Below are 17,159 nucleotides of genomic sequence, written 5' to 3'. Positions count from 1 at the left end.
AACCAGAGCACATGATCTTCTTGAGTCACAACTTCCCCCTCTTTCAAATGAAGATAGCCTTGTAGCATTGCTGTGATGGTCCGATGAGGTAATACTCGTCGCGTGCCTTGCAGACAGTGCAGTGTTATGTTCGTAAATGGTTCTGTTGCTAAGAGACCTTTATTTGCTTTAAATGATCCCAGAGATTCATGAGAAGTCTGACTTTTACCCAAGATTATATATATGTTTGATAGGAGGACTATTTGGATTATTTGGGATGGAAAATGGCTTTTAAATCTACATTTTTAAAATTTAAATTTATTGTCCTGTGTATCTGCTTCGAAGCTCTTTTAATTATTCAGTTAATAAGATTCCAATTCAGATCTGTGTCATCAATAAAAGAACAAAGGCAAGATGTGCGTTCCAGTGTTTATGACTCATGGACGCCTAAGGAATAATAAATGCATTGACCCGACAGACTGTCCTTTATCCAGAATAGTTTCTTCTGTCGTCTTATTTTAATATTTTTTATTTGCAGTTGAAATTTTGAACCATCTCCAAGTTAATATGTGTTCTTACTTTTTACATTTAAATGGCCCATGCTGCTTAGATTTCAAAGACTAATGTTATAGGAAACGTCACAAATATTACTTAGTCCAGAAAAATTTAAATAGATACTTCGGAATTATATCAGGATATATTTTTCTACTCAGAGGACAGGAGTACACATAGAAAGGGACACTGTCACACTTCAGCATCGATACAGTAACCCCAGGTCACCGAGCACAGATGTGATACAAGTTTAACAAGAGGCCTGGAGCTGCTGATAGTTCTCATGAAATGACAGCATTGTTTTGCCTGTTTTTGAGCGTTGATTTGCTTAGTCTCTGTGTCTCCTTCTCATCACAGATGGGGCCATCAGACTCGCAGGGGGCAAAGGCAGCCACGAGGGCCGCTTGGAGGTGTATCACCAGGGACAGTGGGGCTCTGTCTCTGATGACGGCTGGACGGTGCTGAACACATATGTGGTTTGTCGGCAGCTGGGATTTAAGTAAGGCTCACCGGGATGAGGCAGCTGAATGCCAGATTCTGTCTTTAAAAATATTATTGTGTAATCTCTATTGGAATTTCTTTCTTTTTTTTATTTTATTTATTTATTTATTTATATTTTTTTGAGACAGAGTCTCACTCTGTCACCCTGGCTAGAGTGAGTGCCATGGCGTCAGACTCGCTCACAGCAACCTCAAACTCCTGGGCTCAGTCGATCCTCCTGCCTCAGCCTCCAGAGTAGCTGGGACTACAGGCATGCGCCACCATGCCCGGCTAATTTTTTCTATATATATTTTTAGCTGTCCAGATAATTTCTTTCTATTTTTAGTAGAGACGGGGTCTCACTCTTGCTCAGGCTGGTATCAAACTCCTGACCTCGAGCGATCCTCCCGCCTGGGCCTCCCAGAGTGCTAGGATTGCAGGCGTGAGCCACCGCGCCCGGCCTGGAATTTCTATAATACTACAAATGCATATTCGCTATCATCTCTCTGCCTATCTAGGGAAGCACAACAATAAAAGCCATGACAGTTTGTAAGGTGATGGGTGATCATGTCTTGCTGTTTGTCTCATTCACCTTTCCCGCCACCACCCCTCGTCTTGAACAATTGGTTGAAGCCAGGGTGACTTCTAGGTCTCTCTGTGTCTCTTCCAGCAAGACTTTGCTCGATTTTATTCTCACGCTCCAATACTGTTGCATGTCATTAGTTTCGACATCGTCGTGTCTAACGTTGCAGAGACGTCCGGTGTCAAATGCTTTCGTGTTTCATTATTCCCTTTCTCAGAATGTGATGGTGATTCTCAAGTTTATTTGAGAAAAACAGCCCTCTTGTTATGAGACGCCCTCTAGAACTCGCCTTTGCCCTCACTCACGTAAAAGCCAAGTGTCACCCTGGGGACGTTCATCCCCTGCCACACACAGTGCATTCCAGAGCAGACCCAAGTTTGTCCCCGTAACCGCAAATGATGCCTTTCCGTTAAATATTGAATGAACGCCCATTCTTTCTTGTTTTTCGTGTCTCTGTGTCATGCTTGAAGGAATTGTTTGAAGCTTGAAGAAAATTGGCAACATTGTTTCATTGCAGCTTCAGATAGAGCTATTTGCAAATATTCATTCCATCTTAAAAATATGCCTTCATTCAAGCTAGGTAAAGCTGTGTTTAAATGTATATTTTAAAATTTATAAAAGTAACATAAAACAGAGAAAGTTTGGAAAAGAAAGAAAATTTTAAAAAATCCATAATGTTTTATTCTTACACCATCATTATTATAATTTGTGTGTATGACTTTATATCAGTGCTAGTAGTGGACGTGTAATTTTTATATCCATATTTTTTACCATTATATTGCTATGTAGTCATAATTTTTAATAACAATATCCATAGAAGGTTCATACCATAACTTATTGAATATTTAGTTTAGTTTAATTTTGCCTGTTACAATAATGCTATCAGGAAGATATAAATGCATGTAATTGTGCCATGTCTTGAATATTCTTGGGCAGAGCGCTTATTGGGTAAAGGGCTATGACGTAACAGCCAAATAAATACAGTGTATTGACATTTAATTAATGAGAATTACTTAATACGTGTCATTTTAAGTAAATCTCTATTAGACTGTTAACTATACTCCAATTTCATAGATTTAGAGAGTCATAAATCCTATTGTTTACTATTTATATCCACATTTTTTCCTTATTAATGAAAACGAATGACATTGATTTTTTTTCTCCATATTTTATTTAGTTTCATAAATCCATTCGGTTTTTCTTGCATACACAGTAGTATACAAACTTACTGATTCTAAAAATGTTCTCAATAATGTGTGTTAGAAGTTTTAAGTGATTGTTTTGGATGGTAGTAAAAGCATGTGCTACATTTACTTGTAGTTTAGGGAGGAATTTTTGAAAAATAATTTTTGGGGGCATGAGAAAAGGATAAACTTTTTAGGTTTCTTTGTACAAATGCAATCCCAAAGTAAAATGACTTCCTGTTGTATGTTATATGGTTGATAAGGACAGATGATAATCAGATTGGGGCATTTCATGTAAGAATGGTGAAAAATGATAGCAATGGGACATTTAGGTGAATTACTTTTCTAGTTAAGGCCTAATTAGCAAATAGGAAAAAAAGCCTTAGAACGGTCTATTAAATGTTTCATTGTTTTAATTTAGTAAAATGTTCTTTAATAAATGCTTGTATAGAAAGAAATTAAGAAAACTCATGCCAGGGAGAAAGATCTCTTTGTATTCTTAGCACAGAAATAATAAGAACATGAATTGAGGGAGATGATGGACATAAAACTTATGAGTAAGAGTTGGATTTCATAGACTGTTCAAACTGAAAGATACCTAAAATATCCTTAAACTCAGTGATTTCTGGAGGTTTGGATTTTATGGGACAAAAGAAAACAAAATTGGGGGAGAATGAAAGGATTGTAGACTAAATTACCATTTTTATTTTGTAGATCTTTCCTATTCTGCAACGTATATATTTGTTATAACATATTTAGTTTTTTGGTAGTGCAATGTTACAAATAAAGTCAGCTGGAATGCAAATATAATTTATAAAAAGTTGGGTTTCTATAATCTTATGAAAAGCCAAGAACATTGTCATTCTGATATTAATGGGCCGAAATCCAAATTTCATCACGGATTAGGAACAGTGCCTGAGTCATCCCTGAACTAATCCGCACTTTTCCTAGCGGAGAAGAGGTCAGTTAGCAGAGAAGCCTGGAGAAGCAGATGGAATCAGTGAGCTCAGGTGGCCAACACGAGCTCCGTGTTCTCACCGTCTGGTCCACACTGTGACTTCTATGGTCAGGAATTTGAGGGTTTTCCTCTTTGTCTGCATTCTCTTTGATGGGCGGGTTACATTGCAGACAAAACACAAGAATGAATGGGGAAAGAGGTTTAGTTATTCATTAGTTACCCAGTGAAATAATAGAAAATTTTTAAGATGACCAACATGTGTGATGGAGCAAACATAGCTCTTAGAACTTTGTCCCCAAGGTAGGAAAGGAACAAATACTTACCCTCTGAAGTCATGACACTTCATGAGGTTGTTTTATGTGTGGTGGTTCCTTGAAGCCAGCAGTCTACCAGCCATGTTTGTTTTATTGTCACAGATACGGCAAACAAACCTCCGCAAACCACTTCCCAGAAAGCATGGGTCCCATATGGCTGGACGATGTCACCTGCTCCGGAAAGGAAACCAGTTTCCTCGACTGTTCCAGGAAGCCCTGGGGGCGGCATGACTGTGGCCATCGCAAGGACGTTGGAGTCTCCTGCTACCCTGGCAGCGAGGGACACAGACTTTCTCTGGGTGAGGACTGGCCTGGCTCTCGGTATCCCTAATTCAGTGGCTGCTGCACCTCCACCTGCTGCTCCAGAATGTGCAATGGCGCTTTTGGGGGGGTCTATTTCCCACAACTGTCTAATTGTCAGTCAATTTTATGCAGAGAAAAAACAATCTTTTGAGTCTCTCCACCAACTATGAAATGTCTACCCCTAAATTGGGTTTCTTTACTTAGAAGCTGAAGTTTCTAAAATGTTTAGGATCACGTGTATCCGAGGTATGGACTAAAGAAGCTGCAATATCCATCCCCCTACTCCTTGGTCCCCTGCTCTGGTTTTTATTTACTTTGAATTCTAATGAACTATGTGAGACAGGATTAAAAAAAAAGAAATTCCATCTCCTCACCGCCACCCCAGCTCTGCCCTGCATCTAAGGATTCAGTTGTTGTCCCTGGCCAGCCATTGCTCTCTCGAGATTGTCAGGGGGCTTCTAAGTGGATTCCTTGCAGTTAATAGCCCACCCATCTTTCTAAGATGCTCTTGTATTCCAGAAACCCATCAGGGACCTTTGCTACTCCCAAATTATAATTTTTTTTTAGCTTTGTAGTTGGATCAAAGGCCACTAACTCCTCTAACAGTCTTGCAATAATTCTGGATACAGAACCTTTTATGGGCAAAGAACACTTAAACATTCTTGACAGATTCTCAATGTCTGACAAGTAGGGGAGAATAAATACCCCTGAAAAATACAGAAGGAGGCATTTGGAAGACTTTCCAGAAATGCTCTTGTACCTCTGTTATGTACCTACACATGCATCCACGTGTGTGTGTGTGTGTGTGTGTGTGTGTGTGTGTGTGTGAGTGTGAGTGTGTGTGAGTGGATGTTAAAATGTCATAGGTAGCCTTTTAGCCTCAGAATTGAACCAGCCCCTTCTTGTATCCATTTGTTTTGGGACCGTGAAGCTGAAATCTTCACATTATAAAGTAACAAAACTTGTTGATTCCCACAGCATTAAGCATATTGCATACTTTAAGTTCGTCAAAGTGGATGGTTATTGCTCGTTGTACTCTGAACGGTGAGATTGTGGTGACTCACTGCACTAATCTAGCATTATATCAAGTAGAAATACACGTTTTTATTCTATCCCTTGCGGGTTAGAGTTCCAATTTTCTTTCTTTGTATTTGTTCTCCTTGTCCCTTGCTCTATTCTTCTTTTGATCCCCCCAGGATTATGTGATAAATGATTGCGTGTGGCTGGGGAGAAGGAAGCTGTTTGCTAGAAATGGACCCTCTCGACCCCAGAGAGGAAGTATTAGGGTCTTGGGGTGACAACTCAGATGTGCTCTGTCACCACATCTGGTGACAGAATACCGTGTAATCTGAGTTCTCTGCAGGCCTGTGTTGTTAACTACATCGGAGGGTTAGGACAACTGACCTTTCCAGTTCACCTGAAACTCTTTTTAATTCTAGGACTCTAAAAGTATTTTTTAAAAATTTAAAAAGCGGAAGGTGATAATGATTAATAAAATATGTGATCACTATTATGAATCTCTTTGGTTCTATTCTAATCTCAGTAATGTGTCTATTAACTCAAGTCATTTGTCCAAAGAACATTATGTCTTTGGACATATCCTTTGAGGAAATGATCATATGACCATTTATTCAGTCAAATAGATCGTTACTTTCCCACTTACTAAAAAATACTTTATATTGAAAAGATAAGCCTAGAGAAGGAGATCGTGGTTTACTGATACAAATAACAGCATTTAAGAAACAGTAGAGGCTGGGCGCGGTGGCTCACGCCTGTAATCCTAGCACTCTGGGCAGCCCAGGTGGGTGGATCGTTTGAGCTCAGGAGTTCAAGACCAGCCTGAGCAAGAGCGAGACTCCGTCTCTACTAAAACATAGAAAGAAATTATACAGACAGTCAAAACTATATATAGAAAAATTATCCGGGCATGGTGGTGCATGCCTGTAGTCCCAGCTACTCAGGAGGCTGAGACAGGAGAATCGCTTGAGCCCAGGAGTCTGAGGTTGCTGTGAGTGAGGCTGACGCCACGGCACTCACTCTAGCCCGGGCAACAGAGTGAGACTCTGTCTCAAAAAAAAAAAAAGAAAAAAGAAAAAAGAAACAGTAGAGGTTTTTACTACTTACTTTTACTTCTGCACTTGAACTTTAAATGTGAATGCAACTCTTCTCAAAATTAGCTTTAGCCCATTTAGCACACTCTTTTCCGTCTGCAGTAGGTGGAATACTCAAAAGTAAAATTCTAAGCCAGTAAAAGTAGTTCTGGTAAGAATACAGTTAGCGCCTGTGTGAGTGAGAGGCAATTTCTGGGGGGTAAATACGTGGACTTCTCACTTTATTTATTTTTTATTTTTATTTATTTATTTATTTTTAAGACAGAGTCTCACTCTGTTGCCTGGGCTAGAGTGAGTGCTGTGGCGTCAGCCTAGCTTACAGCAACCTCAAACTCCTGGGCTCAAGCGATCCTCCTGCCTCAGCCTCCCGAGTAGCTGGGACTACAGGCATGTGTCACCATGCCTGGCTAATTTTTTCTATATATATTTTTAGTTGTCCAGATAATTTATTTCTATTGTTTTAGTAGAGACGGGGTCTCGCTCTTGCTCAGGCTGGTCTTGAACTCCTGACCTTGAGCGATCCACCCGCCTCGGCCTCCCAGAGTGCTAGGATTACAGGTGTGAGCCACTGCGCCCGGCCGGACTTCTCACTTTAACGTGACAAAGATTCTAAACTTCAGAGTGTTAAGCCCTAGCAAAGATTTCTTTCCCAGTGAGGTTGCCTCTTACTCAGTTTTACAGTATAAAATTAGACTTTTAATTTGTAGTTATGCTATATTTTGTCTTTTTTCTAAGAGATAGTATTATTTTCCAAAAATAGTGTATTATATCAATGTTACAGGAAAAATTAAAGAAAACTGCTAGAAATCAATTTGAGATATATAATTAAAGATACTGTATACCCAGAGATTGTTTAGCTTTCCCAAATATTTTATATTAAGATTTTGTAAAGGCCAGGCGCAGTGGCTCACACCTGTAATCCTAGCACTCTGGGAGGCCGAGGTGGGAGGATCGCTTGAGCTCAGGAGTTCGAGACCAGCCTGAGCAAGAGCGAGACCCCATCTCTACTAAAAATAGAAAGAAATGATCTGGACAGCTAAAAATATATATGGAAAAAAATTAGCCGGGCATGGTGGCACATGCCGGTAGTCCCAGCTACTCGGGAGGCTGAGAGGCAGGAGGATCGCTTGAGCCCAGGAGTTTGAGTCTCTCATGCTTCATGCTTGTTTCAGCTGTTCTAATGCTCTCGAATGGCGGCCTAGGTTTTCCTCTCCGACTGGTGTATGGAGAAAACAAGAAGGAGGGATGCATGGAGGTTTTTATCCATGGCCAGTGGGGAACCATCTGCGACGATGGATGGAGTGACAAGGACGCAGCTGTGGTCTGTCGGCAGCTTGGCTTTAAGTAAGGAAAGCTTCGTTGTTTGTGGTGGTTACTGGTGCCCATTTCTGACTTTTTTGTGCTTGTTCTAATGAGTTACTTCTTATCTAAAATTCGTTTATATTATTCAGCTGAAAATACTGGCAGCATGTTGATTTGATTCAGAATTATAACAAAGTAACAGGTAGAGTCTATGCAAATTTTTCTATCATGAGAAACCTTATGTCACGTAAGATACAATATTTGATACAATGCAAATGCAAATTTGATCCAATGACCATTTATTATTATTTAATATCATTAAATGAGTTTTACACAAAAAAGATTTAATTCTAAGAGAAACTTTAGAAGCATCTTTTTGGGCACAGGAATCTTCCATCACTAAACATTTCTATTTTTTTCTTTTTTTAAAGTTAAATTATTTACTTATTTTTAGTTAAAAATTTTTTTTTTCAGACAGTCTCACTTTCTCACCCTGGGTACAGTGCCGTGGCATCAGCCTAGCTCACAGCAACCTCAGATTCCTGGGCTCAAGTGATCCTCCTGCCTCAGCCTCCCGAGTAGCTGGGACGACAGGCATACGCCACCATGCCCGGCTAATTTTTTCTGCATATTTTTAGCTGTCCAGATCATTTCTTTCTATTTTTTTAGTAGAGATGGGGTCTTGGTCTCACTCTTGCTCAGGCTGGTCTTGAACTCCTGACCTTGAGCAATCCTCCTGCCTCGGCCTCCCAGAGTGCTAGGATTACAGGCTAGGGTTTTTTTTTTTTTTTGACAGTCATGAAATAAATGGTTTTTAGCACATGCAGAGGCTAATTTTAATATGCAAAAATTAGAGAACGTGGAACAGGGGCACAGGCTGTGATTTGCTCAGACGCGTGATGGACTGACTCTCCGTGTGCCTAAGAAGGCTCTGTTTGCAGGGGCCCCGCCAGAGCACGAGGCGTGGCTTACTTTGGGGAAGGAGCAGGACCCATCCACGTGGACAACGTGAAGTGCACAGGACATGAGAGGTCCTTGGCTGACTGCATCAAGCAGGACATCGGAAGACACAACTGCCGCCACAGCGAGGATGCGGGCGTTATTTGCGATTATTCTGGCAAGAAAGCGTCAGGTAACAGTAAGAAAGGTGAGCCGCCTTCTGGGGCCCTAAGCAAGCCACGGGATGATGACCCCCACCTCGTTACTCCAAGGAGGGCTTTGGTGACGTAAGTCCCGTGCAGCAAGAACGTATGCAGTCAGTGCCTGCTCCTGGTGGTAGTATTTAGAGCAGTGGTTCTTGGCAAACTTGCCCAGGTGGGGCTTGCAGAGAAAGCATGCTCAGGGCTAGGAGCGGATTTCCAGAAACTGTGATCCCTGGGATCACCCCCTTTGTACATTCTTAACGGTTCCTATATTCCCTTCTTTGGATGAAATAAAGCTGTCCTTGAAGATCCAGAATTGATATTTCCGTCTTAAAAAGGAAAGCAATGGAAATAGAGAGATGAATCCAACAAAGGCACTTCTTCACTCTTATTTTATTCTGTTATATTTTTTTTTTTTATTTTATTTTTTGAGACAGGGTCTCTCTCTCTGTCACCCAAGCCGGAGTGCAGTGCTGTGATCACAGCTCACTGCAACCTCCAAGTTCTGGGCTTACACGATCCTTCCATGTGAATCTCTCAAAGTCACTGGGACTACAGGTGTGCACCACCACGCCCTACTAATTTTTTTAAAATAATTTTTTGTAAGGATAAGGTCTTGCTACATTTGCTGAAAAGAACAGTCATCTCTTTGTCTGCATTGAAAGTTCATATTTTTGTGCCATTGGCTTTTGTTAAGATCAGGTACATCTAAGTATTTGAGTATTATTCTTTTCTAAAACCTTTTAATAACTGCCAAAGACAGTGCAATAAATGAATGCAATAAATGAATTGGATGTTGGTTTTTTTTTTACGTTTAAAAACATTTTTTTCTTTTAAGCATTTTAGAGCATTCTGGATGTTGTTAATATGATTCTTCACTATCTGAGGAGCTTTTGAGTGTAGACAGAACATTGACAACTCCTTGTGCTGTATTTTTTTACATATACATATACATACACATAGGAATTGGTAAGACAGTTTTCTCTACATTCTGATTATTAAGTTCCCTTCAATAATTTAAACTACACTTACAAATTGAATATAACTGATTCTTTGGATTATGTCAAATCCCTGAAGTAGTTATAAAATATAAAAATTCAATAACTGTGAAATATTTTACTACACTTCTATGTAAACCTATTCTAAAAGATGAGCTACCGTAGGTTTGTTTCTTCATTGTTTATGTGTTTGTTTTTATGCCTTTCTGGAGTTGTGGCAATACTTATTTTGACTCCTTTCCATGGTTATAACAATGTTGCCAGACCTCAAGTAAAAAGATTTCCTGCTACACTAGCTAGATTACAGAAACTGGCTCAGGAACCGATTGATTTGATATTCACACTCTTGACTGGTGACTTCTATAAGGTGATTCAAACTCAAGTCATTGGTCATTGGTCATCTGATGGGGTCCTTTTATAAATGAACTTCATTTTGCTTTTTATTTATTTTTTATAACAGTTTGTGGGTTTAAATACATTTTATTCTCTTGCAATCTGGTGCTTTGTCTCAGAGTGATGTCAACTTCAGGTTTTGCTTGCTCACTGTTACATCATTCCTTTTCTTGGCATCATATACATTTAGCCAACTTGGAGCACTATTGGAAACTTATGTTTTTTTTCTAATATCCTATAATATGCAGTGTCATCTAGAGGACTCATATTCTAAGAGCTGAAGTTACAATTTGACAGCATGCCTCTGAGATCATTTGGCAAATTACTCATCTTGGCACACATTGTCGGACCTCTTTCTCCATCAAGAAATAACGACTGCTAATTCCCCACTGGGCTCTCCTCTACCTGAGTATCATGGGGGACCATTAGTCCCCATGAGGTCTCGTGTTCTTGGCAAGATGCCCACCCTTCTGTCCTTACGCAAATGGAAAGACAGTGCGTATCTGTGCCTGATCCACACGTACTTAACCAAAGAAGCAAAGTACCTCTATATACATTCTCTTGCTTTCTAAAATTATTTTAAAAATTGGTCATATCTGTTAGATTTGCCCTTCTTTTTTACACCACCTTGCATGTCATTTTCATTGAACTCTTTTTTGTATGTTCCTGACAGAAGTCTGTTACCTGGGGAAGTTTGACTGTATTACCCATCAATACAGTTGACCCCTTAAATTGGCTTAGCAAACCCTTTTCATACGTTAATACCCCGAGTAAACATAAATTCAGATCGGAATTCTAGCCTGGGAATGTTTGCTCCTTTGAGTTACATATTCATCTGTGGCTTGGAACAGTGGTGTATTTGGAAAGTGAGTCATTTAGACCCTTACTGCCTTTGCCATTCTCTTATTTTGTTTGACATTCCTGAACTCCGGGACAGCTTCTATAGTTGGCAGCAGGACACGACCAGGACAAGGCACTAGACGGGGTCACACGACTCAGAAGCCCTAAAACCCCTTGGAGCTAAAACCTCATAAAATTTCCCATGTGTTTGCAACTTGCTACCATTTGGTCGAATGAGGACACTTTTTATCTTCATTATAGGAAAAGTTATCCTACAATTTGCAGAGAAAGGGATTTTGACATAGAGGAGGAAGCATCAGGGGAGTACAACACTTATTGTGCCTTTACCCCTCCATCAGCAGCGAGGGTCTAACTCCTGACCTTCCTCCTTCAGGGCCCCTGGCGTCTGTCTGTGGGCTGAGGTTACTGCACCGTCAGCAGAAGCGGATCATTGGTGGGAAAAATTCCTTAAGGTAAAAGGTTCTTTGAAGCAGATTTTCCATATTAAAGAATTATTTATATACATACAGCGTTACAAACTAGGCATGTTCTATTATTATAGAAGGGATTTGTTTCATTCATTTTATTTTCTAAACTAAATACAGACTGCGCTGATAATCACACTGTCTTTTGACCTGTGTTTAATTTATATAGACCCTGTTCTTCTTTTTTTTTTCTTTTTTTTTTTTTTTGAGACAGAGTCTTGCTCTGTCAGCCGGGCTAGAGTGCCGTGGCGTCAGCCTCGCTCACAGCAACCTCAAACTCCTGGGCTCGAGCGATCCTACTGCCTCAGTCTCCCGAGTAGCTGGGACTACAGGCATGTGCCACCATTCCTGGCTAATTTTTTTCAATATATATTTTTAGCTGTCCAGATCATTTCTTTCTATTTTTAGTAGAGACGGGGTCTCTCTCTTGCTCAGGCTGCTCTCGAACTCCTGACATTGAGCGATCCTCCCACCTCGGCCTCCCAGAGTGCTAGGATTACAGGCGTGAGCCACCGTGCCCGGCCATCTCTATTTTTTTCTTAAGAATACTTTTGACTTACGGAGAAGTTTCAAGAACAGTACATAGAGTTCCCACACACCCCTTTCCCAGTCCCTCTGCGGTCACATCTTACATTACCAGGCTACCTTTGTCATACTTAAGGGACCGACCTTACTTAGCATCACTATTAACTAAATTCCACACGTTATCTGAATGATTTCACTAGTTTTCACCTTATGTCCATTTTCTCTCCAGGATTCCACAGAGCCCCTTGCATATCACATTTGGCTGTCATCTCTTCTTAGCCTCCTCTGTTCCATGACAGTTTCTCAGGCTTTCCTTGTTTTGGTGACCTAGGCAGCTTTGAGGCGTCCCGGGCAAGCGCGTTGTAGAATGTGCTCAGTCTGATGTCCCCGTGAGTAGACGAAGGCTGCGGGTCTGTGGGGGAGACCACAGAGGTCAGATGCCTTCTTGTCACGGCCTCTCGGGTCACACTCCCAACATAGCTGATCACTGACGCCTTCGCCTTGATCACTGGGTCAGTGTAGCATGTGCCAGGGTTCTCTGCTGCGGAGGGCTTCCATGCTCCTGGGAAGGAACATGGGAAGGGCATAGCAACTGTGAGGGCTGGGAGGTCAAGGCCGCCTCCTCACATGCACCGTCTGGACTGCGTCCACACAGGCAGGTGCCTCTTTCCCCTTGGGCCTCCCTGGGATGGAAGTTTCAAGTGCCCTGGAGGCTTTGCCAAGCTTTCTCTTCCCTGTGCCATGATGACTGTGAACAGTGGCTCCATGGCCAGGACCCAGAGGAAGGACAATGATGACATGGACATGTCATGTGAACAAGAAATGAAGCATCGTTGTTTTGAGCCATTGAGATTTGGGGGTGTTTGTTACTGCACATTACAGAGCCTATTCTTTCTCAGGGAAAGGATCGTTGTAAGAAGAGATGACAGCCAAATGTGATATGTGGGAACTCAAGGGCAGAAGTCAGCAGGGTTGGGGCCACAGAAGGCACAGTGTGTCCATTAGTGGTTTACAACTCAGCCTGGGACACAGCCAGACATGGGAGGTCTGCTCTGATGTGATGTGGCCTCCGTGGCTTGATGGGGGGCCAGATACCATTAAATCCCCCTGTCACAGGGTGAAGCTCTCCCTTCTAGATCTCTCCTAATTACTGCAACACACATTGATTTTGTCATACATCTCATCTCAAATCAAATCATCACCTCCCATCAACCATAGCCAAGACCTGCTCCCGACTTTGTATTTCTGACCCTGGTATAGTCCTCTTCTCTTTACCAACTCAGAATCTTAGTATTATTTTTGGACACAGCTTCTGCTGTGGTCAATCACTTGTAGAGGTTCTACCCACAATGTTACACTGACTTTCAACTTTTCAATTCTATGGCTCCCTGTCCACTTCAGAACCTCCTACCCTTCTGTCTGCACCATTATGACAGACGCTATTTAACTTCCTGCTCTCTCTTCACCCTTCCCTTCCTCCCTTCCTGGTGTCTGTCTCTAATCTAAAGACCTGATCAATTCTTTCTACTATGCGAACTCCCTTCGTGGTCGACCATTGGTCTTCCACAGTCCGGTTTCAATCTACTTGCCCAACTCATCTCCCGTTACCCCTGCACCTCAAACTCACAGCCCAGACAGCCTGCTGGGCCCATTTTCCAAGTGCGTGTGGTTCTTTGTGAAAAGGTCCCTCTTCCTCTTATGCTTTAACCTCTTTTCTCCTTCTCCAAGTGACAGATTCTGGCAACCCCTCAATGCTTGGCTCAAATGTCATCTCTTCTGTGAAATCTTGATTCTTTTCCTATTCTGGACAGAATTAATCATTCCTTTTTCCTTTTCCAGTTTGGAAAAATCATATTTGCTCTTTGGTGTTTGACTCAAGAATCACCTCTTATTTTCCTTCTTTCTGTATTAGTTTACTAGAGCTGCCATAACCAATATCATGGACCAAATGGATTAAACAACAAGAATTTATTGTATCACAGTACTGGAGGCTAGAAGTTTGAGATCAAGATGTTAGCAGGCTTGGTTTCTTCTGAGGTCTGTCTGTCTCCTTGGCCTGTAAATGTCCATCTTCCCTGTGTCTTCACATGGTCATCCCTCTGTGATGTCTGTGTCCGTCTGTGTTCTGATTGCCTTTTCCTATTAGGACATCAGTCATATTGGATTAGGGCCCACCTTTGTGACCTCTTTCATATTAATTACCTCTTTAAGGATTCTATTCCCAAACAGAGTCACATTCTGAGATACCTGGGGTTAGGAGATACCTGGGGTTAGGACTTCAACATATGAATTTTGGGAATACACAATTTAGCAAATAACATCCTTCCTTCCTTCCTTTCTACTTCTCTCTCTCTCTCTCTTTCTCCGTCTCTTTCTTTCTTTTCTATGAAAAAGATAAGTTGAGCCCTGTACTTTCAGTAGGAATAAAGAACAATGAATACATGGTCCTTGTCCTCAAGCAGAGTCTAGTCTCTTAAAGGGGACAGGCATGTAACCAAATAAGACCAAGCTCCCTTCAGAAGGAATCATCAGGCTCCTTTGGGGCTCTGTCAGAACTCTGTATACCAGGCTTCAGCTAAAGAACTCCCCACGTTGTTCTAGAATGCCTTGTCTAGCTTCCCATTTCAGGAAGAAATAGTGAACTTCTTAAGGACAGGGCCACTTCAGTCATCTCTGAATTTACAGAGCCCAGAATTGTGCCTAATACATAATAAATGATCAACAAGTACTGGTTGAATTGAACCTAAATAAAGTGATGTTTTATTTTTATTCTTGAAGGATTTCTTGCTATGGATGAACTTTTTCAAGACTTAAAAAAGGGACAAGCTTCCTGGTTAAAGTCATGTCAAAGGTGGGCAATTACATCATATTTTGCTTTCAAACTGATAAAAATATGGATTCATATCTAAAAGAAGCAATGTTTCTACAATATGGGAGGGACGACCTCAGAGTTTTCTTCTATTTAGAAATCTCGGCCGGGCGCGGTGGCTCACGCCTGTAATCCTACCACTCTGGGAGGCTGAGGCAGGTGGATCACTCAAGGTCAGGAGTTCAAGACCAGCCTGAGCAAGAGCGAGACCCCGTCTCTACTAAAAAAAATAGAAAGAAATTATCTGGCCTACTAAACAATATATATAGAAAAAAATTAGCCGGGCATGGTGGCGCATGTCTGTAGTCCCAGCTACTCAGGAGGCTGAGGCAGGAGGATTGCTCGAGCCCAGGAGTCTGAGGTTGCTGTGAGCTAGGCTGACGCCACGGCACTCTAGCCCAGGCAACAGAGCGAAACTCTGTTTCAAAAAAAAAAAAAAGAAAGAAAGAAAGAAATCTCTCAGGTCTTTTCCACTGCAATGAGTTATGTATCTAAAAATGATAAGTGCAATGACAAATTAATATTAGTTACCTTTTGACATGAACCAAAAATAAAAATAAGCCTTATGCTCTGTGAAAATGACCAAGAAGTTAATCAGAATCTTACAACAACTTGAAAACATTTTGAGGAAATAAAAAAGTACAAAATTAGAAATGCCTGACTTAATTATTAAATAACTAAGCTTTAACAACTAATTTATAGCTTGAACAGTCGGGTCTAGTTTAAAGTTACTGGTGACAGTGTTTGTAACCGGCGGTTGCGTGGGATCGAGGGCACACTGTGATTGCCCGACACAGAGTCGCACTCTGTTTTTATTCAGAGACTGATGGTGATTTCCCCTCAGTCTCATCTCCGTCATCTGCCCAGGAGGCAGCTTCTGTGGGAGAATCCCGTGTGGCCGTCTGGGGCTACTTGCACCCCGTCGCGGCCCAGGTGGCGGAGCTGCAGCTGGCCCCACTGCACCGGCAGCCGGGCCTGGCGGATGGGCAGAAACTTGAGAGCCGGGCAGGCCATGCTCTGAAGCTCCTGCTTGGTCACCGCCTTTTCAGCAGTGTCCTGCCCTTCCTTTTCCATCTTTTCGGGGTCTTTGTAGAAGTAGAGACCAGATGTGACTTCCCACAGGGATGGGGGTAGTGACAGCCAATACATACCACCCCTGGGAAGGGAAAGGCTGGGGGTGGCCGTGCTGTTGGCAGGTGCAGCGCAGCCACTGCTGGAGGAGTGACGCTTGACCCGCTGGAACTAGAACTGTGATGTGACAAGATGTCATCAAAGTAGAACAACGACAACAACAATAATACCAGCAGGCACTTACATAGCAGTTGCTATAAGCCAGGCAGTGTTCCGCCACTTTTATATATGTGAACACACTGTACGTTATTTTTTGTTTAATATCACAAACACGTAATATGCAAAAGACTATTAACTCCTATGCATTTCTAGTGAGATGCCGTTTCCCATTAAGTCTCTTAACAGATGACCAAAAAAAATAAAAAACAAAAAAAAGCAAGCCTTACGTTACGAGAGGCTATCAGGGACCACCCAGCAAACCTTTTTAAAAAGCTACTTATGCCATGTAATTGAGCTCATAGAATTTCCTTTTAAGTATCGAATATATTATGCACCAAAATCCAAAGTGATTCTTATGAACAAACAGCACATAGCTAAACTGGAAAATTATTCTGGGACCTCACACTGTTACAAAGTTTTCCCTTCCACAGAAGCAGAATCTTCTTCCCCAGAACATCCTTCTTTATTCCTTATGAGATCTCTTAGTGCAGCTCAAAGCATGCTTGGTCCTCTGAGAAATGTCTGAGTAAACACAGCAGTCATTTGTCTTGGGTAGTGGCTTTCTTCCTTGCTAAACCTAATCAGTTCTTTTAGCTCTTCTTTATGTGAGATGTGGATAATGCATACGTGCTTATAAAAGATACATTTACAAAAATGTGTGCACCGTGTGGTTTAGCAGGGGATGCTCTCTGCATGGCTACGCGAGTACGTGATGCGTTGATAAATCATGCACACGAGTCCTTGTGGGGCGGGCCCTGGTCAGTGCAACGGGAACACACTGCGTAGCTGACCAGTGCAACACAAGCAGCCTGAACAGTACAAGCCTGAACCGCGTGGCTCCGCTTCTACAC

At 41.7% G+C, this 17,159-nt stretch overlaps 1 protein-coding gene across 1 annotated transcript in view; it reads left to right on the top strand.

The window, feature by feature from the left end:
- LOC123629827 (neurotrypsin-like) overlaps positions 1 to 17,159 on the top strand; it is a 56,827-nt gene that overhangs the window by 35,744 nt on the left and 3,924 nt on the right. Inside the window, exons 5-10 of the mRNA XM_045539215.1 lie at positions 889 to 1,030; positions 4,153 to 4,349; positions 7,667 to 7,808; positions 8,708 to 8,913; positions 11,534 to 11,612; positions 14,928 to 15,000. Coding sequence (XP_045395171.1) covers positions 889 to 1,030; positions 4,153 to 4,349; positions 7,667 to 7,808; positions 8,708 to 8,913; positions 11,534 to 11,612; positions 14,928 to 14,946 — 785 coding nt within the window. The 3' untranslated portion in view covers positions 14,947 to 15,000. The remainder of the gene's footprint in view (positions 1 to 888; positions 1,031 to 4,152; positions 4,350 to 7,666; positions 7,809 to 8,707; positions 8,914 to 11,533; positions 11,613 to 14,927; positions 15,001 to 17,159) is intronic.

Source organism: Lemur catta, unplaced genomic scaffold, assembly GCF_020740605.2.
Source record: "Lemur catta isolate mLemCat1 unplaced genomic scaffold, mLemCat1.pri scaffold_47_ctg1, whole genome shotgun sequence".
Classification (NCBI taxonomy): Eukaryota; Metazoa; Chordata; class Mammalia; order Primates; family Lemuridae; genus Lemur; species Lemur catta.
Note: the sequence above shows the minus strand (reverse complement) of the source record. Positions and strands in the feature narration are given on the sequence as shown.